General features: G+C 43.3%; 1 protein-coding gene across 1 annotated transcript; it reads right to left on the minus strand.

Annotated features, from left to right (window-relative positions):
• Positions 1 to 11386: 11386 nt before the first annotated feature.
• Positions 11387 to 22196, minus strand: NPM2 (nucleophosmin/nucleoplasmin 2). Its single transcript, XM_077473291.1, has 10 exons — positions 22188 to 22196; positions 20477 to 20546; positions 17144 to 17229; positions 16623 to 16745; positions 16453 to 16546; positions 14351 to 14484; positions 13185 to 13213; positions 13006 to 13039; positions 12088 to 12132; positions 11387 to 11574 (listed from the first exon to the last, which is right to left on the minus strand). The coding sequence occupies exons 2-9, from the start codon at positions 20532 to 20534 to the stop codon at positions 12097 to 12099; spliced, it is 594 nt and encodes a 197-aa protein (XP_077329417.1). The 5' UTR covers positions 20535 to 20546; positions 22188 to 22196; the 3' UTR covers positions 11387 to 11574; positions 12088 to 12096.
• Positions 22197 to 26256: the final 4060 nt, after the last annotated feature.

The following is a 26256-nucleotide window of genomic DNA, read 5'->3' on the forward strand; positions in this document are numbered from 1 at the left end:
GGGTGCTCCTGGCTCACTGAGGAGTCTGGGGAAGGGTACTTAACCACTTGAGGACCGCCGTATTGCCAATGTACGTCAGCACAATGGCACAGGCAGGCACAATCACGTACATCTACGTGATTGCCTTCCAGCGGGTGGGGGGTCCTATCGGACCCCCTCCCGCTGGTTACGGCGGTCCGATTCGGTCCAGGAGCGCTCCGTGATGAGGGGATGGCCGTTGGTTTTCGGCCACCCCCTCTGGATCGCTCCTGGCCAATGAGAAGCTTCCTCCCCTGTGTATTGTTTACACAGGAAGGAGGAAGTGATGTCATTCTCCTCGGGGCGGTCTTTTTGACCGGACTACGAAGAGAAGAGTAAAAGTAAGTGTGCACCAACACTACACTGACATGTAGGTACACACAGGCACACAAACCCCCCCCCGATCGCCCCCCGATCCCCCCCCTCCCCCCCCAGTCACAGTGTCACTGATTGCATTGATCATTTCTTTACTGATCAATGCATTCAGTGTCAGTTGTGACAGTAAAAACTGTCAGGACAGTTAGTGTTAGGTCCAGGGTAGCCCCCTATCACCCCCCAATAAAGATTTAACCCCCTGATTGCCCCTAGAGTTAACCCTTTCACCCCCTTTTGCCAGTGTCACTAAGCGATCATTTTTCTGATCGCTGCATGTGTCGCTAGGTAGCTAGTTATTTTTTTAGGTTCACCGCCAGGTTTTTATATCGCTAGGTACCCCGATATACTACCCAATAATGGGTTTAACCCCCTGATTGCCGCTAGTTAACCCTTTCACCCCCTTTTGCCAGTGTCACTAAGCGATCGTTTTTCTGATCGCTGCATTAGTGTCGCTACAGTCGCTAGGTAGCTAGTTATTTTTTTAGGTTCACCGCCAGGTTTTTATAGCGCTAGGTACCCCGATATACTACCCAATAATGGTTTTAACCCCCTGATTTCCGCTAGTTAACCCTTTCACCCCCTTTTGCCAGTGTCACTAAGCGATAATTTTTCTGAACGCTGCATCAGTGTCGCTAGTGTCGCTAGGTAGCTAGTTATTTTTTTAGGTTCACCGCCAGGTTTTTATAGCGCTAGGTACCCCGATATACTACCCAATAATGGTTTTAACCCCCTGATTGCTGCTAGTTAACCCTTTCACCCCCTTTCACCAGCGATCACAGTATAAGTGTCACTGGTGACGCTGGTTAGCCAGTTAGTTATTTAGGTTCCCCGTCAGGTTTTTATATAGCGCCAGGGACCCCCATATACTACCTAATAAAAATTTAAACCCCCAGATTGCTCCTAGTTAACCCTTTCACCACTGATCACCGTATAAGTGTTACGGGTGACTCTGGTTAGTTTGTTTTTTATAGCATCAGGGCACCCACCATTTATTACCCAATAAAGGTTTAACCCCCTGATCACCCGGCGGGTGATATCAATTAGGTTTTAGGGTCAGGGTCTGCGTCGCCCCAGGCAGCGCTAGGTTAGTGCCAGTACCGCTAACACCCACACGCAAAGCATACACCTCCCGTAGTGGTATAGAATCTGAACAGATCAATATCTGATCTGATCAGATCTATACTAGCGTCCCCAGCAGTTTAGGGTTCCAAAAAAACGCATTGTTAGCGGGATCAGCCCAAATACCTGCTGGCACCTGCGTTTTGCCCCTCTGCCCAGCCCACCCAAGTGCAGTATCGATCGATCACTGTCACTTACAAAACACTAAACACATAACTGCAGCGATCGCAGAGTCAGGCCTGATCCCTGCCATCGCTAACAGGTTTTTTGGTAGCATTTTATATTCAAATCCGGAAGGCAGTGCTTGGTTTTCGGGGTCCCGTACGTGGCTAGGCTCCCAAAAAGTCCCCCACATGTGGTATCCCCGTACTCGGGAGAAGCAGCAGAATTTATTTTGGGGTGTAATTTGACTTCTGCCCATAGCATGTGTGAGCAATATATCATTTAGTGACAACTTTGTGCAAAAAAAAAAAAGTTTGTAATATTCCCGCAACTTTTGGCAAAATATAAAATATTCCATGGACTCAACATGCCTCTCAGTAAATAGCTTGGGGTGTCTACTTTCCAAAATGGGGTCATTTGGGGGGGTTTTGTGCTATTTTGGCATTTTATGGACTTCGAAACTGTGATAGGTAGTGAGGAGTTAAATCAAAAATTTGCACCCTTAGAAATCCTGAAGGTGGTGATTGGTTTTCGGGGTGCCGTGCGCGACTAGACTCCCAAAAAGTCCCACACATGTGGTATCCCCGTACTCAGGAGAAGCAGCAAAATGTATTTTGGGGTGTCATGTCACATATGCCCATAGCATGTGTGAGCAATATATCATTTAGTGACAACTTGGTGCAAAAAAAAAAAAGTTTGTAATATTCCCACAACTTGTGGCAAAATATAAAATATTCCATGGACTCAACATGCCTCTCAGTAAATAGCTTGGGGTGTCTACTTTCCAAAATGGGGTCATTTTGGGGGGTTTTGTGCTATTTTGGCATTTTATGGCCTTCGAAACTGTGATAGGTAGTGAGGAGTTAAATCAAAAATTTGCACCCTTAGAAATCTTGAAGGTGGTGATTGGTTTTCGGGGTGCCGTGCGCGACTAGACTCCCAAAAAGTCCCACACATGTGGTATCCCCATACTCGGGAGAAGTAGCGGAATATATTTTGGGGTGCAATTCCACATATAACCATGGCATGTGTGAGCAATATATCATTTAGTGACAACTTTTTGTAAAAAAAAATTTTTATTTTTTTTTGTCATTATTCAATCCCTTAGGACAAAAAAAATAAATATTCAATGGGCTCAACATACCCATCAGCAATTTCCTTGGGGTGTCTACTTTCCAAAATGGGGTCATTTGGGGGGGATTTGTACTGCCCTGCCATTTTAGCACCTCAAGAAATGAGATCGGCAGTCATAAATTAAAAGCTGTGTAAATTCCAGAAAATGTACTCTAGTTTGTAGACGCTATAACTTTTGCGCAAACCAAAAAATATATGCTTATTGACATTTTTTTTACTAAAGACATGTGGCTGAATAAATTTTGCCCTCAATGTATGACTAAAATTTAGTTTATTCGATTTTTCTTATAACAAAAAGAAGAAAATATCTTTTTTTTTCAAAATTTTCGCTCTTTTTCCATTTATATTGCAAAAAAAAAAAATCGCAGAGGCAATCAAATACCATCAAAAGAAAGCTCTATTTGTGGGAAGAAAAGGACGCAAATTTCGTTTGGGTGCAATATTGCATGACCGCGCAATTACCAGTTAAAGCAGCGCAGTGCGAAATTGCAAAAAGACCTCTGGTCCTTAAGGTATTTATTGGTCCGGAGCTGAAGTGGTTAAAGTGTAAGTAAACCCCCCTATCGTTTTCAGCCAAAGAAGCTGCCATCTTGGCCTCTGTTTCATCTACAACTGCCATGATGCTGCACATGTGATCGGCTATTACACCAGCCATTGGATGGTTGACAGTGTGGTTGAGGCAACAACCAATGGGAGTGTTACATTCACGGCATGTACTGGAAATGTAACTGTTTTTTGAAACTGTTAAATGGATGAGTTTACTTCCACTTTAAGATGTTGAAGTCACATGTTCCGGGTTCATTTTCGTGAGGCCCTAGCTGCCTGTTCCTGATTCTGGACCTGGGTAGCTCCGCGAGGGGTCCCGGTCACGGGAGCGTTCGTCGCTCCGCAACATGCTTCGGATGGTTAACCCCAATAGACCCGCCTGGTCAGGGGTAAGGATCCGTCTGTTCCCAAGTCTCGGAACCGACTGGTCTGAGGCGCAGTAACTGAGGGAGGATTCAAGGCATCCGGGTGTGCTCTCGGCTTGGAGGGGCACCGCAGCTCATGTAACCGACCGGGGGAGGACTTTTCGGAGAAGTGCCTGGTTGCTGGGTTGTGAAGGACATCAGCGAATCCACGCTTTTCCAGTACTGTCAAGGAGACAGAGAACGTTCCAGGTAGTGAAGAAAAGGTTCCTGTTCACTTTATGTAAGGGTCCTTTCACACGGGGCGGATCAGTGCTGATCCGCCCCGTGGGTATCCGCTTGCTCAGCGGGGATCGCCGGAGCGATCTCCGCTGAGCAGGAAGATGACAGGTCCGTCTCTGTCCACTGCGCAGGGACGGACCTGTCACAGCACCGCTCTCCCCTATGGGAGATCGGGTGACGACGGACCGCAAGGTCCGCCATCACCCTATCCGATGACGGATGGAAAAATAGCTTTTTCCTCCGTCACACTTTTTCAGATCGGAGCGGGTCGGATGTCAGCGGACTCGTCACCGCTGACATCCGACGCTCCAAGTTTGCCAGTAAAAAAAACATGGCTGTGATGCACGGCTCGGAACTGCGCACTCTGGTTTGCAGCCCACCAAGACCATCCAAGGGCATGCTTTAGTGTGCTCGGGCAGAGCCAGTGGGAGCGGGTCTGGTGGAGGCAGTGCCTGAGTGTGTGGTGTGATGTCATGGTGCAAGGCAGCCGAGTGGAGTGACCAGAGTCTTGTTTGCAGGTCTGCAGGATGGGAGCAAGGCAAGCCAGGAGCAGGACTGTAAGTGCCTTTTGTACTGGAGTGGAAGAGAAGGGACCACCTGGTGTAGAGGAAGACTGTCACTCTGACTCAGGAGGGGACGTGTCATGTCGGGGAGGTCACTGTATATGTCAATTTCATGTGGCCTGTCCCTGAGCTGCTTATTTACTATATTGAAAAATAAAAAAATAAATATCCTTTTTTCCTAAATATCTACCTTAAATCACATAGCTAATTGCATATTGAACTTGTTTATAGCCTAAATACTGAAATTTTCACTTAAAACTGTAATTTTGTAACTTTAGGAAATGCCAGTAAAAAACCTACATTTTGGGTGTCATGTAAGTAAATTTCAATCTGGCAGGTTGGCAACACTGCGCACTACTCTGGTGTTAACAGGGGTGCCTTGGCAAAATGACAAAAAATTGGCCAATATATATATATATATATATATATATATATACACACACACACACAAGCCGGTGACTGGAGGAAGCCTGCCTTTTAGTTACACAAAGCGACATTGTGCACAATTAAAGCCTTCTAGCTGCTGGTGTGCAAACGACCAATGGCGTCATTAGTTGATGAGTCACCTGCACAGCATCCATGTATCCCCCTCTCAATCAGCGTTGGGGTCACATTAAATGAGTGATGGAAAGACGTGATAGAAGGAAGAAGAGAAACATCGGAATACTAGTCAGTACCAATTTGCAAAAGTGTAATTACTTTGGAAGAATAAATCCCCTCTAACAATGGGTCTTATGTGTGTGGATATTGCTGCATTATGTAAAACTATACATTCATACATTTTAGATTAGGGCACCTCAAGACTGCCCATGTTTAAAAGGTGCCTAGACTGGAAAAAAAAAAAAAATGGTTGAGAAACATGGTCATATTATATGGTTTTGGTAAATCTGAAGAAAATTGTATAGTGTGTATCCAGCTTTAGGCTCAATTCACATCTATGCATGTTGCTTTTGAGCATTTCTGCAGTGCTTTTTGCTGTGGTTTCCCCCCATTCACTGTAAGCCCCATTGGTAGGTGAGACTTTAACAGTGACCAGGAACAAAGTATTTTATCAAAAATAGTAAATTTATTACAAAACACATATAATGAGTAAAAGACTTAAGTCATTAAAGACAAAAAGTACATCAATATTGATACATTTGATTGGATTTGCATAGTACATGCAGACACAGATAGGCTTTTTGGATGAACCCAACGTTTCCAGCTTGATGCCCTTCTTCAGGGGTTTTTTAACAACCAGAGCCTGGTGTCTATTGAAAAAATATATACATACATATCATTTAGTAAATGGTTCATACAGACAGTATAAACAATGTATATCTATTCTTTGTTTCTCAAAACAATAAAAAGTTGTGTGGAAGTACACATAGTGAATAGCACAGGTAACATACATAAATAATGTTGCCCCCATAACTAGGAGGTAGGAAAAGTCCCAAGAAATGGTAGGAAAAAGCTACTTAGGCGTAACCCCAAATTGCTCCACACAGATCCCCCAGCGAAGGCCCACACAGACCACAAATGTAAATCAGATCAAATGATCTGAAATTAATGAAACAAAATACACTATAGTATAATGGAGTATGGACTGATATGATATAAACACAGTTGGTAAAGTTGTAAAACTCCATAAGACTCTATAAGATAATACATACCTATAGTAAACAAGCAGGACAGAACTCTGGATAGTCACACACTGGAAAAAGACTTGAAATCCTATCTTTAATTGAAACAACGTGGGTCACATCAAAACAAGATAAAAAAATCCACAGAAAACTAATAACAGGGTACAGGAAATACTGACGCGTTTCGTACCGTAATCAGTGCTTACTCATAGCTATGAGTAAGCACTGGTCAAAAGCAACACGCATAGATGTGAATTGAGCCTAAAGCTGGATACACACTATACAATTTTCTTCAGATTTACCAAAACCATATAATATGACCATGTTTCTCAACCAGTTTTTTTTTTTGTTGTGGATTTTTTGATTTTGTTTTGATGTGACCCACGTTGTTTCAATTAAAGATGGGATTTCAAGTCTTTTTCCAGTGTGCGGCTATCCAGAGTTTTGTCCTGCTTGTTTTCTCATGGTGTGTGTAATGGTCAGCACCTGGGGCTCATCAATAGGAGACAGAGCTTCAGTTCTCAAGGATTACTTTGGAGCGGTGGTTCATCCTTTCTATCAAATAGATACCTATTGTCGTAAATAAACCCACTATACTCTTGCGCTATTAAGTGCCCATTCAGCCTTTTGGTGTAATGCATCCTTAAATAACCCATGTCTCCCCCTTTTCCCAGTAAACTGACATTACAACATTCTTACGTCCTCATCTCAGCACGGTTGCCCATCCTGGGCAGCGGCTCTTGCTTTTATTCTCACACAAACAGGAAGCCATAAACTGGAAGCCCTGCCTCCAACAGCCAATCGCCTCCTACACAGGATGTGACCAAATAAGGATATGACAACACAGGATAAATGAATTTATACAACAACCAATGAAACAATGACTACAATTCCTGCTGATGAGAGATTATCTGCAGGTGTATGCTCATGGCACCATAAATCTGTTGATCAGGCATACAGGGGTGACACGAGTGCACATCTCTTAAACTGATAATGTGTTTGCAGAGCGAACACACCCGTCCAGATGATCATTCTATGCATTGCACAGGGGCCCTTCGCTGGTGGACATATCCCCAATCCGCAAACACTTCTCTACAACCCCAAGGAGCTTTCCATTACCAAACGGATCTCAACCAGCGTCAGTCTGCCCCAGTCAGCTCTTTAGAGCAGGCTGTGGGAGAACTAACACTGGGAGACACTATGACAATACATATTAGAATACATCTTCAAAAAAATTTCCACAACACTATGGAGACATTTCAGAGATATCACCGCATAGCGGGGGTACATACAGTGTTTGCAAAACCGGCTGAAGAAGTATACAATATTTTTCCAGTCCAGGCAGTATACCTGTGAGAGTGCATATAGGTAAATGAGGAAATAAGAATTTTTAAGCCATCTATGGGGCCAAACAGTGTAGACCCGTAGATATCAGAATGGTGCAGGCTTACCTCCACTGGATGTAACACCATATAGCATGCTGGTGATAAGAGCCATCGCAGCTATGTTTGCATGCTGGGAACAGCTTGGATAAATACCCCCATGGCGTCTGCGCACGCTCGGCGGCACAAAGAGGTCACAAAGCATGCACATTACCCATAGTGTACAGACCAACTGTCCCTCAAGCGCAGGACGCCACCCCAAAGAGGCGGGGCCTGGCCCTCAGGGGACACCAGCGCATACCCACGACCAAAGCAGAGCCCGATCATGCCAAGCTGAGCAGTTTTCCACTACTTTGGCATGATCGGGCTCTGCTTTGAGCTTTGGTTAATGGAAAAATATTATATACTCCTTCAGCCGGTTTTGCAAACACTGGATGTAACCCCCCCCCCCCCCCCCCCCGCTGTGCGGTGATATCTGTGCGGTGATCTCTGAAATGTCTCCATAGGTATGTTTTATCTTATGGAGTCTGCTTGCAACTTTTCCAACTGTGTTCATATCAGTCCATACTCTATTATACTATAGTGCATTTTGTTTCATTAATTTCAGATAATTTTATCTGATTTAAGTCTGTGGACCTTCGCTGGGGGATCTGTGTGGAGCAATTTGGGGTTACACCCAAGTAGCTTTTTTCCTACCTCATAGTTATGGGCGCAACATTTACCTGGTATGTTACCTATGCTATTCTCTGTGTGCTTCCACGCCACTTTTCTTATTGTTAAAAAAAATCCCCGAAGAAGGGCATCAAGCTGGAAATGTTGGGTTCATTCAAAAAGCCTGTGTCTGCACGTACTTTGCAAATCCAATCAAATGTATCAATATTGATGTACTTTGTCTTTGATGACAAGTCTTTTACTCATTAATACATTCACCATTTTTGATAAAATGCATTGTTCCTGGTCACTCAAAGTCCCACCTACTAATGGGGGTTGTATGTTCCATTTATCCTGGGATGTGGTGAACTAGAACTTATGACTCCATGGATCTTGGAGTTATTTTCTCATTCACTGTAAGCCAGCCACAGCTTCCTTAACCAATGCGTCATCTGCTGTCAGCTAAAGGTTTTATAAAAAAAAAAAAAAATTATATATATATTTTTTTTTTGGGGGGGGGGGGGGGGGGGTAAAGGGATAAGCAAGCATGCTCCCTCTGAACCATACCAGGCCACATGCCCTCAACATGGGGACTCATTCTATAGCACACATTGCATATATAACTATGGGATGCAGCCATCATCCAGAGACCTTGCCCCCTCCCCCCATTGTGACATCAGACCCATCATGCCCCAGGCGGCAATGTCCCAAGGCAGCAGGATCTCTGAATGCCAGCATCCACCCCATCACAGGTTTGTTCCCCTCGGTTGGTGGTGAACAAGAGAAAGATGATTTTTAATAAAGGAGTCAACAGAAAAAAATAAAAAATTTCACATTACACCAATTTTGGTGACTGGAAAAATAAGAACCTTTGCCACACACAAAAGCTTAAGGGTTTGTAAACCCTTACAAGAAAAAAGAAAAACCCACACATTCTTACCTCCACTGTGCAGTTCATTTTTTGCACAGAGTGGCCCTAAGCCCCGTTCTGGGGTCCCATCGTGCTCAGCTCCTCCCTGCATCAGTTAACCCCCTAGAAGGGCTCTCCTTGGGAATTACCATACTGGCACGCTCCCAAGTCAGGCTTTTGCATCCATAGACACAGAATGCTAGACTCACCCCATGTCATGGGATTTGATTGACAGCAACAGGAGCTAATGGCTGCACTGCCATCAATCCATCCAAGAGCTGAGACAATGGGCAGGGAGGTAGTGTGCGTCTCCACCGTGGGAACAAATGGGCTCAGGTGTGTAAAACGGGGGGTGGCACGTGCTGGTCAGCCTCAGATGCCCAAAAATGTAATTTCTGCCTTTCTAGTTCCTCCCCCCCGGGGGCCACATTTGCCACCTTGCAGCTGGGGGGAGGGGGGTGTTGAAGCAAGCATACAACTGTCCAATACAGGTATTTTGCTCCCACTTCCAGGCATAGATATCCAAGGGGCATCTATGCCACTTCTGGCACAGTCTCCACCCCTGCTGTCTTCTGGGAGAGACATACAGGTCCCAGGAGACAGAGACCAGTGGAGTCACGCCTGAGCAGTAAGGAATCAGGAAGTGCAGCCACAAGGCTCACTTCCTGAGCCCCTTACAGAAGATAGTGGCCGCAACACCCAAGAGCCAGATCGGCTTCAGGTGCCGCCATTGCAGGCGCCCTGGACAGGCAAGCGTCCTTATTTTAAGGAGTTTTAAGCAGCTACTGTAACGCATTAAGGTGAAAACAAGGGATTACAACCCCTTTAAAAGGCATAGGCCTGGCCTCACAGACAAGGGGGAAGTTTCCTTTTGAGTAAGGAAATCAGCTGTTAATTTGATGGCTTTTACATTCATAGTACACCCTCACCCAAAGGAATAGGAAAAGGATTTGAAATGTGATGGGTTACCCAGCAAAAAAAGACTGATCATTTTAGGTCATAGATTTGATGTGCTGAACTGGATTACCACCTACATGATGCATATGTGTTCAGCCAACTGTTGGAATTTTGTCCTGCAATATCCATCGTCTTTTAGACAAAGCCAATGGAATTTTCATAAACTTGACTTTAGCCATCAAGTCCCAAAGAGGAAGTTTTTTTATGGATCAACATACCTGCCAACAATGGCTGAAGGGACTCTTTTAGAGATGTTGGGAGGGCAGCATGTGGTCTAATATTTAGAGCCCAGGCACAGTCTACCCCATAGAGGGCCCCCCCCGACTTTCCATCCCAAGAACCTGGTCCCGATGTCTTTATTTGGGGTCCTTGTGCTGAGTGAGGGTAAATCCTCTGGAGCCGAGAGCCTGGGGACCAGCCACAAGCTGAGAGCCTTTAAAATCTCTGCTCCTATTGCTTCATTCTGGGCACAGAGTTGGGCAGCCAGGGCCAAGGAGCAGAAGCTATAATCACTTTCAGAAATAATTTGCACCTGCCTGTCCAGATGATAAAGTTCTGATCTTTTATATCAATACACTGGGATATTACTGTAATAGTTTATACTAATTTATATTAATCCACCACTCCCCTACGGCTTGGGAAAGTGCTTTTTTAAAACAGCTGCAGTGCCCAGGATCTCATTACCTATAATTTGAGTACCCTCTGCCTCGAAAGCAGGGCCCCCTCCCTGCAGGCCTAGTACTTGAGGGCTGGTTGTCTCCCCTTGGCAGCTTTGCCTTTAGAGACTGTTGTAGTGTCCAGCATGTAGACACTTTGTCACCTCAACCCCTAATGAGGACAAACTGTACAAAAAACACCTGCATAAGCCAGTTAACAGGAAAGGAATTTAGTGGCCTTCGTTGGTATTGAACAGGGATCGTCAAACTACAGCCCTCCAGCTGTTGTGAAATCCCATGAGGCATTGTAAAACTGACACAGGCATGATGGGAATTGTAGTTCCTGAACTGGGGGGGGGGCATAGTTTGAAGACATATGTATTGAACCACTCTTGCACTGTTTTATGACATTTTAAAGTTAAAATGCCCAAAAATCTTAAGATGCCTCCTAGTATATGTGCACCAACACTTAGAAGACTGCATCTTTATATTCCCTTTATCATGAGTCCCATTATGGCATTTAAAGCCTTCGAATGCCAAACAATGGATTGCCTTACCAAGCCAAGTTTTGATAATGTTCTACAGGTCATTTATAGGATACACAAAAAAAAAAAAAAAAAAAAAAAAAGTCACATTCCAAAGCACAATTCCTACAGAAAAGTTTATTTTACAGAATACATTTCCAAAAAAACTGGACCAAATACAGAGATCCTAGATGGATCTTAAGCTGGACAGATCTCCAATTGCTTCTGTAGTCCATGCAGCAGGAGGTGAGGCATAGGAGTATGGATCTGGTCAAATACAGACTGTAGACAATACAAAAAAAGGGTAGCACCTGTAAAGAGACAAAAATTAGTTTCTATTACATGTTGGTTTCAAAATATGGCAATATTGAGCTTTTATTTTATTCCACAATATTTTAATAAAAATGACAGCCTGAATGGAGACAGCTACTTTTTTTCTGGAATAAAAGACTGCACTTGGATGTTCTAGTAAAATTAGAACACCGTAAATACAATTTGATACCCAACTCTAGATAATGAGGCCATAAAAACCAAGCAAAAAATTTAAATGATGCAAGTAACTGAACTGTTGGATTTCTCTACAGCTGGGTGGTTTAATTTTTCATGTGCATCCCAGTGTCACATTCCTATTCTACAACAGCCCCAACTATGGAAAATTACCTCCAAATATAACATTTCTATTGGGTTTTTGCAGCACTTGAACACCAGAATTCTAAAAGCCCAGGTCCTTGCACTAAGACAAGATGCCATGTTATCACCAATTTCTGCAAGGCTCAGCCCTGAGTCTCCCTTCTCTACACAGCTTTACTTAATACAGTACTCACTTCATGCATTCATTTCTTAGAGGGCTTCCTTCCTCTTCCCCTGCCCTGTGGGAAAGAAAGAAATTCAAGACCAGAAGAACTTTCTAAAGTACCATTTCACAGAATAGAAAATCCCTCCTTCACACATTTTTGGACAGATTAGTTGGTTATAGAACCAGCCAACAAGAACCTACATTTCTAGCCTGTGTACATCAAACATACATGTGGTTGTATATTACCTTCATTCAACATCTAGAGTGCACAACTATTGGAATGAACAGCATATAGATATTATATTGCCAGGTTTAAAAGCTCTGTGGTCCACTGTTAAGCACAAGATTCAGATGTGACCAAATACATTTTTACTAGAACGTCACCACAATCATTTAAGTTGTTGCAGCCGAGTTTACCAGTCTTCAGTAGTAGCACCTGGTGATCCTGCAAGTAATGTCTTTGTGCAACAACGCTGTAGCAAGTTGAGAATATGGTCATTGACAGTTATGAGGAGGAATTGTCCAGCTGGAGCTTACAGAACACCCTTTTAATAGGAAAGGCGAACAATTCAAGATGCCAATGCAGCAAAGGCAGAGCACACAGGAAGCTGCAAGCTGACTGGATTTCTGGCAGGACAAAACTACAAAAATGGCATCAGTGATAGTTGTAGCACCCCCTGTAATAAATCAGCTGCCCTGGTCCGAGTTCTGTGCTACACAGTGAAGGTCAAAGCTCATACATGTTTTAGTTTGGCCTTATTACCTAGGGTGCTAAAAATACCTTGTTCTGGCACTGCCCATCATATCAGTTAAGCAGCACTAGTACATCAGGCCTCAACATTTCTAAACTAGATGACTAAAAGTACATAATCCATTTCTCCCATCCTCCATTGCAGAAAGCACATCACTGCAAGAAGTACTCATGTCCCATTTATAGGCAACATACCTTTTTGGCAGGACTGTCTTCCTCTTCAGAACTTCTGTATGGGAGATTTAGGATTACTTATCAGAAGATTAAACAGGAATACGAACAATGAGGTGAATTGAAGAAACACACCCCCCCCCCCCCCCCCCCACGAGTGCAGAAAACCCTGAAACCAGATGAGCACTTCCATTAATACTTACTCCTCTTCATCCTTTTCCATTTTCTTCTTCTACAATAAAGACAGTAATTACCAATAGTTAAAAACTAGAAGAGCTGTTCTAAGACAACTATATTAAAAATGTAACATGTGCCAGGTGAGGAGTCTCGCATAAGCAGAAATTGTCATATGCCAGCATTCAGATGTTGGTCTGTGTCAGAGGGTAGAACAGACCAGTGGTATTAATGCCAAACATGGAAAGTTAATGACTGAAAAAAACAAAAAACAAATTTTTTGCTAAAAGTTGATGACATTCTAGTAGGAGCTCAACTACAGTTACACATTATGGATCATTTCTATGGACACTAGATATTACACATCAGACTTTAGTTAAACTGGCATCTATGGCTATTCAAAATGCCATAAAAAAAAGTTGTTTTTTGTTAATCGGCTGAAAGCACTGTAGGAACCCAAGTGGACTGGTCAAGATACCTTTATTAGGTTTGTGTGGACTGGTAAGCCACAATATATTCAGGAATACAACATTGGCAACACTCCAAACATGATCTTGTTCCCCAGTTCAAACCCCCCCCCCCCCCCATGTGAATGGCTTTCATTTCCCCGGAATTCAGCTGCATTTATTCCAATATCTGCATGTTGCATAAAGAAAGTTGAACCACCAGAATTTTTTGCTTCCCCCTGAATTTGACTTAGTTACTTATAGTAGGCGAGGTTCTCTTCTCCCCCCCCCCCCCCCAACACACATGTGCAATTATGTCAGCATTACATTTTATATCCCTGTAAGTTGTAGTCATTCAGGTGGTTAATAGTTTCTTGAAACTCTTAACGCCCCCCTGCTGAGACCGCCTGTGGAAGGGAATTTCACATCCTTGCCGCTCTTGCAGTAAAGAACCCTCTACGCAGTCCAAGGTTAAACCTCTTCTAGTTTTAAATGAGTGGTTTTCCCCGACTGTATGGCAGCTCCATTCACAAAGCATGAATGCAGAGATTAAAGTCGTCATGTGGCTTTCAAATATTCTGAAAATAACCAAGAATCTTTATGCTGCCATGTTATCTTAGTAAATGGAGCTGCAAAGAAACCCGCTTGCTGCACAGGCATTGTAATCCCCATTTCACACCAATATAAAAAGCCAAAAGTCTGTTTGCTTTAGGCATAAGGGAAAAGATAAAAAAACCACAAGCCAATACCTTTGCCTGTCCTGCCTTCTTGGAAGCTGCTGGCCTCTTTACAGGTTTTGGGGGAGATTCTGGATCTTCTTCCTCTTCCTCCTCTTCCACCTCCTCCTCGCCTTCTTCCTCTGCCCAGGAGTAGTCTGCTTCCACTAAAGGTGCACAATAGTCATTTTATTTCTCTGGTGTACCTACTTAGCTCAATAAGACCTTTAAATGAAAAAAAGTTTCCTGCCATCAGAGCTGGTGCTAGACTATTTTGCTTCCTAGGCAAAACTGACTTGCACAACCCTATTGGCAAACCCCCCCCCCCCCCCCCCAAAAAAAAACCCTGCAAATGCCATCTCACCTTAATGAGAATACTGATGGGGAGTAAGTGGCATTGCATGCAGCATAGCACCTCATTGGCTGATGTTTGCAGGAGATGGCTTTGGTTCTCCAGCCATCCAATCCTGCAGCTGTATGCAGGGAACAGGGCAGCCATCAGAAGTTTTAGAGCCCCCTATACAGCTTTATGCCTGCCCCCCCTTAGTGTTTACTCCTACCATTAGGTTCCCTAAAGTTCCCCTTTAATAAGGGTGTCCAGAGTTTTCCATTTCAGAGAACCCACTTATTAGGATCCCAAAGTTCATAGGGTCCCCAAAGTTAGGCTTGGGGAAGAGAGGTTTAAGAGAATAGTTGGTGTAATGGAAGGGGAGAAAGTAGTATAGAAGAGTCCCCAGCTTACATCAGGATCTGTTCCTTCTCATTGCAGCAGTCGAGTACAGGATAGGTGAAAGCTGGGTATTGGGAACCCAATAGGTTTGGAAGAGGACCTTCCTCTGAATGCTGGGGTCTGGAGGGGCAAGCACATGATTGGTTACTAGAACTGCTTATGTCCTAGAAACTAAACACTAGTGCTGAGAACAGCAGGCAGTGGATGCCGTCAGCTGCCATGCAGTCAGGGAAAACCAATTTCTGCACAGCATGCACTGTTGGAGCTGCAAGACAGCAAGGATGCCAACTAGGTATCTTGGCAGGATGCTCTTGTGGGGGGGGGTTGGACCCTGCAACATCTGGCTGGTTTGGGGCCTTGGACCCCTACATGTGTATGAACCGTTTCTCTCCCCCCCCCCCCCCCCAGTTTGCCTAGCAGGAGCATCAGCCCTGCCCATAATGCTGATACAATAGCTTCAGTACTGAGTATGTAGATTGTTAGTACCAACTTTGAATCTGTACTCAAGTCATAACTGTTAAAGCTAGAGTAGCCAGGCAATCAGGATTTCTAGGTGGCAAGTAATGATTGACAGCCCTACATATTTTAGCTTCCCGATGCAGAAAAGTTACATTTTAGTCAGCTGTATGCCCAACCTACTACTGCAATGCAGTTTATCAGGTTTGCTTCTTCCCCATCTCAAACAAAACAGGAAAGTGCCTTTAGCACTATGCAGGAATTTAAGGAGAGGTTTAGTCACTCCTAAACCAGTTAGACAGCACTGGTCCTCATTTCTCTCCCCTATGGTCCAGCCAAGTGCATCGGCTTACAGAAGATACTCCTATTAATGTGAATATTTAGTAGTCATGCAAGTAGCCAAAAAGGAAACTGACTGTACGGCAATTGCCAGTTAAACAGCTACCTTTGGCTTTTGATTCGACTCAAAACCAGCATGTAGCATCAGAGTGCCCAATCTGACTCCTTGTTTTGGATCAGTGATGGAGCGAACTGCACTAAAAACCACCTACAACTAGCATTTAAAAGGTCAGGGCAATAGGAGCCTACAGTCTGACTTTGAAGTTGGATATTACTTTTTAAAATCATATAAGGCAAAATTCAATGTTCTACTACAATTTGTGCATATTGGTTATGCTACTGTAGAGCAAAGGGGTTCTATAGCATGTGATCTGATCTGCCAAAAACCCCAAAAGAGGTTCCAAGATCTACCAAGTAAAATGCATGTCCGATTAATTACTCCACACCCAACTCCTGCCCTTATTGGCTGTAAATCATTGCCATGGCTTGAGTTATGCCCTTACCAGTTATGAAAACCCAAACTGATGCAGATCATACACACCCTTTCAGAATCTGTCCAGTTAGCACAACTTAACATTTAAAGCAATGTAATTTGCAGACTATTACTCACATGCAACATGCTGACCACTAATATAAATTGGCCCAGATCCAGACTTCAGCTGGAATGTGACTGGAGGAGTCAATTCAATGCCCACCATGGTAGCCTGCAAGTGACAAATAATGGGTTCAACATCCCTGTCAATGTTCTGGAACATACATTCAGCGTCAGTGGAAGCTCACCATTGGTAGAATAGATGGCTTTAGTGTGGCAATAGGAACTGGTTTTGCATCACTTCCTTCTACTGCTTGAGGGACTATTTCTACTATGTGAAACTCATCCTTTGCTGCATTCCCAAGACATACCTAGAAAATAAGTAAAGTGAATATAAAAACAAAAGCCTAAAGAATGAGGAAAGGGTTGAAAGCATGTTCAGAAAGGCAGCAGTTTTAAATAGGTTCTCCAAACTACTCTTGGCCAGTCTTCCAGACCGGACTGACAGTTTAAGGCCTAAAAGATAGCACCAACTACAATATTTCCACAGTCCAGTAACGTGCAAGTTTGGTCATTCAAAAGTTATACCAACCAAACATCAATTTAAGGTAACACGCAATATGTATTACATCTTGGTAAAATTACAAGCAGCTGATCATTTTATAATTACAGGGAAGAACCAATTGATCAAACACAAAACTGGACAAAGCCACGGTTAGCTTCTGATATGCTTCAAGAAGGAAGACAATAAGGCTATAGCAATACTTACTGTCCTTAATGCCAGTTGATGTTCACTCTTATCTTCATCTGACACTTTAAATGTGAATGTCTTGTTCTGTTCATTGAGCTCACACCCTGCATTAGCCAGACACAAGTTACATACAACAGCTGTCAAAACCTTTGACAAGTCAACTTAAAATAAAACCCAGAAAGCAGGACATTCTATACAGACCACCATTGACATGTTGCAAATAAGGTTTACATTTGTCAGCTCAAGAAAACAAGAGATATAACATCTTACATTATACAGCTGTGTAACAGTCTCCCAATGTTTTAATATATATTTCAGGTAAAGCGCGATTTTCCTATTGCATATGCAGGCTGAGTTTCCAATTAGCAGTGCAACATGGGTCCCCATACAGCCTACCTGACAGGGCCCCCTTCCTCTGACTGGAAGTGACCGATATAGATTAGTCCCTTTCTCTGTAGCCGCAGCTGCACAGAATAGGAAGCACTCCAAGGCCCATTCATAAACAAGCAGAGTAAACAGTTTACTGTGCTTCAGTAATGAATGGTACTAATCACCCATCACTTTTTTTTTTTTTTTTTTTTTAAAAGGGCCAGTAATTGACATATCTACCTGCTTATTGCCCTGCTCTCCATCCTGAAACGTCCCTGTGTGCCCACAGCAGCTGCCAGTGGGAGAGGGAAGTCAGCAGATGAAAGGGGTGCATGGGCTAGAACAGAACTCCCTGCAGGGCAGCCAGAAGAGGCAAAATACATAAGAGGCAGTGTGGTGGGGGGTGTTGAAGGCAGAAGATGATGAGTGTCTGCAATAAGACAGTACAGCCAGACCTCTTGCTCAGCAGGTTCCCCCCCCCCTTAAGTTAATGGGGCTCAGACCCAGTACAGGAGGGCTGTCTATACTGCCTTATCAGTGGCCCTAGCAACACCAATGTCTGTAGCGGCCATAAACCTTTGTAGGGTGGCCTTAACTTATTGGGCTTACTGGTTACCTCCGCTTGGCTTGTTCTTCCACGTCTAGGGGTTCCCTGGGTTGATACCCAACAACATGAATGCTGACACAAATAAAGTCCTTTTGAAAGGTTTTATTTTGCAGTGATAACATCCAATAACAGTCTCATGGGAACAGAGGGCACGGGTGAAGAACTCGGGTACCTTGAACTGGAGATCTAACAAAGTCTCCAATTCCACCCAGAAAATAGCCACTCGCAACTGGGAACTTCAAGGCTGAACAGATCTCTAGCCAGAGATCATGGCAGTCAGCACGTTGATTCAAAACTTGAAACAATCCTACGCACGTGTACAGGTTATAACTAAGGGTGAACAGGAACCCTTTTCGGGAACAGACTGATCCCTACCTCAGACCAGGCGGGTCTATTGGGGGTAACAGGAACATGTTGCGGGATGTCAGACACCCAATGACTGGGACCCCTCACAGGGCTACCCCGGTCCTGGAAAAAGACCAGACCACATGGGCCTCAAACTCCTTTCTCTAAACATGTGACCAACATCTTACCCCCTCCCAGACTCCTCAGCAAGGCCCAGCACACTTGCCGATTGGCTCCGAGAAGGCAAAACATCCAACCAGGCCTGGCTCTGGCCTGTCATGTGCACCTCACCACACACAACCAAGCAGAACTTCTAACATAGCCCAGCCAAAAACTGATGTCAAGGTCAACCTACATAATTAACCCTCAGAACCCCTGTATGACACTGTCCAAAAAGGTCATCCGCTACATGTCCATTACAGACACATACTGAATGAAGGAGACAGAGGGACTTTGATAGGGTCTGAGGCACTCTGTACAGGCATTTCAAGAGACTGATAGCAAGTAAAATTCAGATCCATTTCCTATGGTGATAATGAATAGAACTATTCATTTGTGACTTCTACCTGCTGTTCTAATATATTACCTTGTGGTGGGCAGCACTGCCTATTGCCAACATTCACATTGAAAAAATGCCCGAGAGTTTTATTCAAAATTGTTAAATATGAATACTTTTTTGGATGAAATTATGCAACATTTTATGAAGTGCTGCGAATTGTTGACACAATACAAGTCATGTAAAATAAATGTGCAATCTGGTGACTATGGTATGTTTATAATTAAAGAGGAGCTTCAGTTTGAAAAAAAAGTCAGTAGCTACAAAATTTTATAAAAAGGACACTTACCTGTCCAGGAATCCAGTGCCACCCTTACCCAGGCCAGCAGTTAGCAGTGTTTGCGTTAGCAGACCCAGTATGTTTACTGTGGGAAGCCAGCTGGAATTCCTTGCGGTTTCACAGCTGGCTCCCCACTGCACATGTCCAAGCTGCCCCATGGCATGTCCCAAGATGTAACACATACCTTTTAGCTAAAGTTAGGCTACAGTCATTCCTATGAGATTAAAGAATGGAGCGTATTGCCATTTATATAGGCAATGAGATTAAGGTGTCAGTTTCAGAGGAACAAGTTTGGATAGTACTGCTAGGTTTCTCATGGCTCCAACACAGCAAGATACACTACGACCTAGTGTAGAGTAGAACTAATAAAACTTCTAGTTTTGGATAAAGGGAGGGTTATAGCCGGTGAGTTTCCCCTTTTGCAAAGTGTGTCCCATGGAGGTGTTTTTTTTAACAGAAGTACATTAGGGAGGTTTAAACGTCACTTCTTGTTCCATAACATGAAGTGAGGTGAAACCCCTGCCCCCCCGAGGTCACTAGACCTGGTGTCCCAGCTAGAAGACAACCCAATTTTCTTTTACTTTCATTGATGGTAAACAGGACAGAGGGCGAATCTCCCTAATGGGAGCACAGACAGCAAGAGAAAAAATAAAAAATAAAAAATAAATCCATTTCCACTAACCAAAAATAAAAAAAAGTTTTGCCTTTAGTTATACAATTTAATCATCCCAAAGGGAATTTGTGGTTTTATTTACTTTATGATCAGGATGTAAAATTGACATACAAAAACATGTTTTTGGTCTTGCTGCCCATTGAAAAAAGCCTGCCAATGCTCAATAGTGCAACAAGCTGAATGAAATTCATTCAACTCCAGAGTAGACACATGCACTGAAAAGCGACCTTTATTTTCCATCTAAACAAATTTACTGCCATCCCCCCCCCCCCCCCACACAATCTATTGTGCTTAATGGTGACCCCCCCCTTCCACATTGTCAACTTATTTATTGGGATCCATCAGCAGATATTTTCACATTCATCATCCTTTACTAGATCAGTTTCAATTCTACAGCATGGCTTTACAACTATGTCAGTTCCGGTCAAGTCTATGACACTAATCCCCTGAAAACATGCATGTCATAATTAACTGGTTTGAATCGATTCCCACCATGAAACAGCATCAGTTTCCCCACTTACCCCAAATGAGAGACACTGGTTTGTCCAACTTGCTGGTGTTACTGATTGTAGAATCCATCTTGATACCACTCTAAAATGTACAAAAATGCTTCAGCATGATTGAAAGGCCAGGTGCTGGAGAATAACCACCTAAACGCATCTATGGAAAGTGCTTGGATCCCCGGGTCTGCACACCTCCTGTGGCAAATATGACTCCTTATTTTACACATTTTATTGTAAAGCACATGGTGAGCTGCAACACAAAAATGTGAGCAAGACCCACCAAGAGACAAGTGGAAAGAACCAAGTAATGAGAGCTCACTGCATAGTCAAGACATAAGGAGCCATAGGCCAACCATGCCAATTTTGTACCACCTATAGCCAAAGTATCATTTTTGGGCAAGGGAATTTGCAACCGAGGACTCGGTTTCTGCCTCTTAAATATTTCCCCACTAATAAATGTTTGCAAAACGGCCCTCCAACCCCGTTGTTTGTAGATACATACTGCCAAGCCTAATGGCTCCCCCACTCCCGGAAAACACCCATGGGGGGGGGGGGGGGGTTGTGTTACAGCTCTGCATATAAATCAGCTCCCCCCCCCCCCCCCCAAGCTAAAACCCAATTCGCCATGCACATTTGCACCAGATTTTGCATGCCAGTCTTAGTAAAATCAACAAACCGCTGGGGAGATGGAACTTTGGATGCATTACAGTTTTCTTGGTACAGCATTTTCAAACTGCCATAAGTAATACTTTAGAAAGGAGACCTATGTGCAGTTCATGCAGTGGTCAGGCTGGCATAATGCATTAGGCAGCCTTCACACTATATAGTTTTGCAAACAAGCAGAATCATTTATGACATTGGTGTCTGTTCATTTGTCCAGAGCTTTCCAGACCCACATTAGAACTACGAGTAGCCTGATTTTGACGGACTTGCCTCAATTTAGGTCTGACTGAAATGACAGGGAGACCTTTTCTCTCCCCCCCCCCCCCCCCCATATTGTTACACCTGGGCTGATGAGGGGAACATGCAAATGGACACAAGGCCATTCACATGCAGCCACCCACAGATTGAAATAAAATGATGAGCACCAAGTAGTAGTTTATCTCCTAAGCAGACAGATTAAAATATTTAAGGGAGGAATCCGCTTTAGCTTTCAACTTATGAATACATGCAGACCCTTATAAATACACACTATAACAAAGCCATACACTTGTGGATTCCAATGTTATAAAATGAAAGCTACCATGTACCCGAGTCCAGCTCCACATACTAGTTTCAGTATAATAGCCTAAACAGGTATAACTTTATGGTCACCTATATCCCTGCTTCTATCAGCCTAATAAGGGGACCCATTATTAGAACATTGGCTCTATGCAGCCCAAAGCTGACCATTTTATTGTTACACACCAGTAACCATGGCCATATAATGAGATAGCAAGCATTCAAGCCACGGTACTGTGAAAAGAGAACTTTTTTTTTTTTTAAGAAAGTCCACACAGTGTTAAAATTCATATTGGAACTGAATTAGCACATTGTAAAACATTTATCTTACTGGTATCAGGCCATCCTTAGTAAATAAGATACAAAGCTGCCCCACCCCCCCGCAAACCCAAAGAGATCCAGTACACAGGGGAAAAAAAACAATATGCAAAAATTCTTAATTAACAACCCTTACCCCCCACCCTACCAACTACCCCAACAATGGCACATTCCCACCCAGCAGACCTACATTTCCAGAGCTGCCACACAAGAGTAAATGAAAATACCTGCTGCAATGCTATTTATAAGGGAAGGCTTGCACCTGAGATTGATGATGACCATGAAATATTTAACCCTATGTGTGGGAGATCCTCTAGCCTTTGGGGTTTAGATAAAGAGCCATTTATAAGGCCTGCTTCACACCTCTGCATTTTTTTTTGTACGTTTTCAGTTTTGCAGAAATACACTACAGTCCATTTAACATGGTTTCCTATGGATGTAGTTCTCAGGTTGTGTTATTGGTTCCATAGGCTTCAATGGGTCAAACTGCAACCTGCATAGGTGTAAACCAGGCCTAAGGCTGGATTCACACCTATGCATTTTTGGTGCTTTTTGCATTTTGCAGATTTGCACTACTGTTGATTTAACATTGTTTCCTATGGAACTCGTTCTACAGTGCAAATCTGCAAAATGCAAAAAGCACTAAAAATGCATAGGTGTGAATCCAGCCTTAGCCCCCATTCACATTGGGGCGATTTGACATGTCAAATCGCATGCCAAATCAGAGCCTATTGCTGGCAACGGCACCGCCTGAATCAGTGCGACGCCGACTTTGCGGCGCTACACCGATTCCCGAAAGTAGTTTCTGCACTATTTTTGGCGACTTCAGGGACGATTTCAATAGATATCTGTGCATGAACCCACACAGATGTCTTTCAAATCTGAAATGCGGGTTTGAAATTGGGTGAGTTCAACTGAATTCGCACGATTTTAAACCAACACTCAGTGTGAACGAGGTTGCTTTTTCATATTCCAGGTGCATTTTGTGTTTTTCCAATTGAAGTCTATGGAACCAAAAACTAGAAAAAAGTCCCTAGCCCTTTCCATAAAATACACAGATGTGAACATGACCCCTAGGAAACCATGTTAAATGGACTGTAGTGTGTTTCTGCAAAACTGAAAACGCACTAAAAAATTCATAGGCGTGAACCAGGCCTTAGGCCTGATTCACACCTATGCATTTTTTTGTGCTTTTTGCATTTTGCAGATTTGCACTACAGAACGTGTTCCATAGGAAACCATGTTGAATGGACTGCAGTGCAAATCTGCAAAATGCAAAAAGCACTAAAAATGGATAGGTGTGAATTCAGCCTTAGTGTGTTGCCACCACTGTATATACAGTATCTCACAAAAGTGTGTACACCCCTCACAATTATGTAAATATTTTATTATATCTTTTCATGTTTCAACACTGAAGAAATTACACTTTGCTACAATGTAAAGTAGTGAGTGTACAGCTTGTATAATGGTGTAAATTTGCTGTCCCCTCAAAATAACGCAACACACAGCCATTAATGTCTAAAATGCTGGCAACAAAAGTGCACACATCCTTAAGTGAAAATGTCCAAATTGGGCCCAATTAGCAATTTTCCCTCCCCAGTGTCATGTGAATCGTTAGTGTTACAAGGTCTCAGGTGTGAATAGGGAGCAGGTGTGTTAAATTTGGTGTTATCACTCTCACTCTCTCATACTGGTCACTGGAAGTTCAACATGGCACCTCATGGCAAAGAACTCTCTGAGGATCTAAAAAAAAAGAATTGCTGCTCCACATAAAGATGGCCTAGGCTATAAGAAGATTGCAATGGCCTGAAACTGAGCTGCAGCATGGTGGCCAAGACCATACAGTGGTTTAACAGGACAGCCCAGATAGCAAGCATAACTTTCCACAAATTTGGGGCAGTATTGAATTGTAATGCCCTGTACACACAGTAGGCAATTCAGACGGAAAAGGTCCGATTAGATTATATTGTCGGAAAATCCTATCGTGTGTAGGCTCTATCTGACTTTTTCCTTTGGAAATTCGGACGTAAAAAATTTGAGAGAAGGATCTAAAATTTTCAGACAAAAAAATCAGATCTGACGTTTACTGATCGTTTGTAGAGAGTTCCAACAGACCACGCATGCTCAGATCAAATTCCGAGACCAAAGCTATTGGCTACTAGCCTCTACGTAGTCCCGCTGTACGCAACAAACGTCACCACGTTCCAAACAATCGGATTTTCCGACAACTTTGTCTGACCGTGTGTATGCAATACCAGGTTCGGACAAAATCCGTCTGAAAAAATCTAACGGATTTTGTCGTCGGAATGTCCAACCATGTGTACAAGGCATAAGTCTGCTAACTTGCTGAACATTTTCACTGGCAAGTTGTACACTTGCAGAGCACTTGAAGCACACATTCTAGTTGACACTTTTCAAATTTGTGGCAAATTTGCATGGCAAGTCCCTAGCAAGAGCAAAGTTGCAGTGGTGAGTCTACAGCAAGAGCTCTGCAAGTCTACAGCATGAACATCCAGCTACAGTGACCCCTATGGTGGGGTGACTATTGCACAGCATAACTGAACCAGTACTTGCAGAATGTTTACAAAGAAAATTGATCTGGAGTCATGCAATGCGGACTTGCTGAAATTGTGCAACAAACTTGTAAAGCCTGGCAAGTCTAGCAACAACTTAGCAAGTCATTTTCAAACTTGCAGCACAATTGCTTGTTATCCACTCAGAACGGGCCTCGCCATGGTCGACCAAAGAAGTTGAGTGCATGTACTCAGCGTCATATCCAGAGGTTGTCTTTTGGGAAATAGACCTATGAGTGCTGCCGGCATTGTAGCAGACATTGAAGGGGTATGGGGTCAGCCTGTCAGTGTTCAGACAATGCACCATACACTGTATCAAATTGGTCTGCATGGCTGTCATTCCAGAAGGAAGCCTCTTCTAAAGATGATGCACAAGAAAGCCCGCAAATAGTTTGTTGAAGACAAGCAGACTAAGGACATGGATTATTGAAACCATGTCCTGTGGTCTGATGACATCAACATAAACTTATTTGGTTCAGATCGTGTCATGAGTGTGTGGCAGCAACCAGGTGAGGAGTACAAAGACAAGTGTGTCTTTGTACGCCTCACCTGGTGCTGCTGGCACTGGGGAGCTGCAGTTCATTGGGCCAAGAATGCCAATATGTGCTGTGACATACTGAAGCAGAGCATGGGCCGCAGTCGGAGACTGGGCCGCAGGGCAGTATTCCAACATGATAACGACCTCAAACACACCTCCAAGATGACCACTGCCTTGCTAAAGAAGCTGAGGGTAAAGGTGATGGACTGGCCAAGCATGTCTCCAGACCTAAACCCTATTTAGCATCTGTGGGGCATCCTCAAACAGGAGGTGGAGGAGTGAGAGGTTTCTAACATCCACCAGCTCCGTGATGTCATCACGGAGGAGAGGAAGAGGACTCCAGTGACAACCTGTGAAGCTCTGATGACCTCTATGCCCAAGAGGGTTAAGGCAGTGCTAGAAAATAATTGTGGCCACACAAAATATTGACACTTTGGGCCCAATTTGGACATTTTCACTTTTGTACTCACTTTTGTTGCCAGCGGTTTAGACATTAATGGCTGTGTGTTGAGTTACGTGTTGAGTTATTTTGAGGGGATTGCAAATTTACACTTTTATACAAGCTGTACACTCACTACTTTACATTGTAGCAAAAGTGTAATTTTTTCAGTGTTGTCACATGAAATTATATAATAAAGGGGTGAACTCACTTTTGTGAGATAATGTATATACAGTGGTGACGAAAAGTATTCAGACCCCCTTAAATTTTTCACTCTTTGTTATATTGCAGCCATTTTTCTAAAATCATTTAAGTTCATTTTTTTCCTCCTTAATGTACACACAGCACCCCATATTGACAGAAAAACACAGAATTGTTGACATTTTTGCAGAGTTATTAATAAAGAGAAACTGAAATATCAGTATTTATTAGAAGGACCCTATTGATCTAATACAGCCATGAGTCTTTTTGGGAAAGATGCAACAAGTTTTTCACACCTGGATTTGGGGATCCTCTGCCATTCCTCCTTGCAGATTCTCTCCAGTTCTGTCAGGTTGGATGGTAAACTTTGGCGGACAGAAATAATAAAGGGATATTCCTGCGCTACCATGTAAACAAATATTAAAATAATAAGGGAACTGCTGCATACACCGAAGTGGATCAGACCGTATCCATTATAAGTGTAAATAAATGGAATAATATATTGGCT

This window comes from Lithobates pipiens, unplaced genomic scaffold (assembly GCF_037356315.1).
Source record: "Lithobates pipiens isolate NorthernLeopardFrog02 unplaced genomic scaffold, aLitPip1_a1.2 Scaffold_8, whole genome shotgun sequence".
NCBI lineage: Eukaryota > Metazoa > Chordata > Amphibia > Anura > Ranidae > Lithobates > Lithobates pipiens.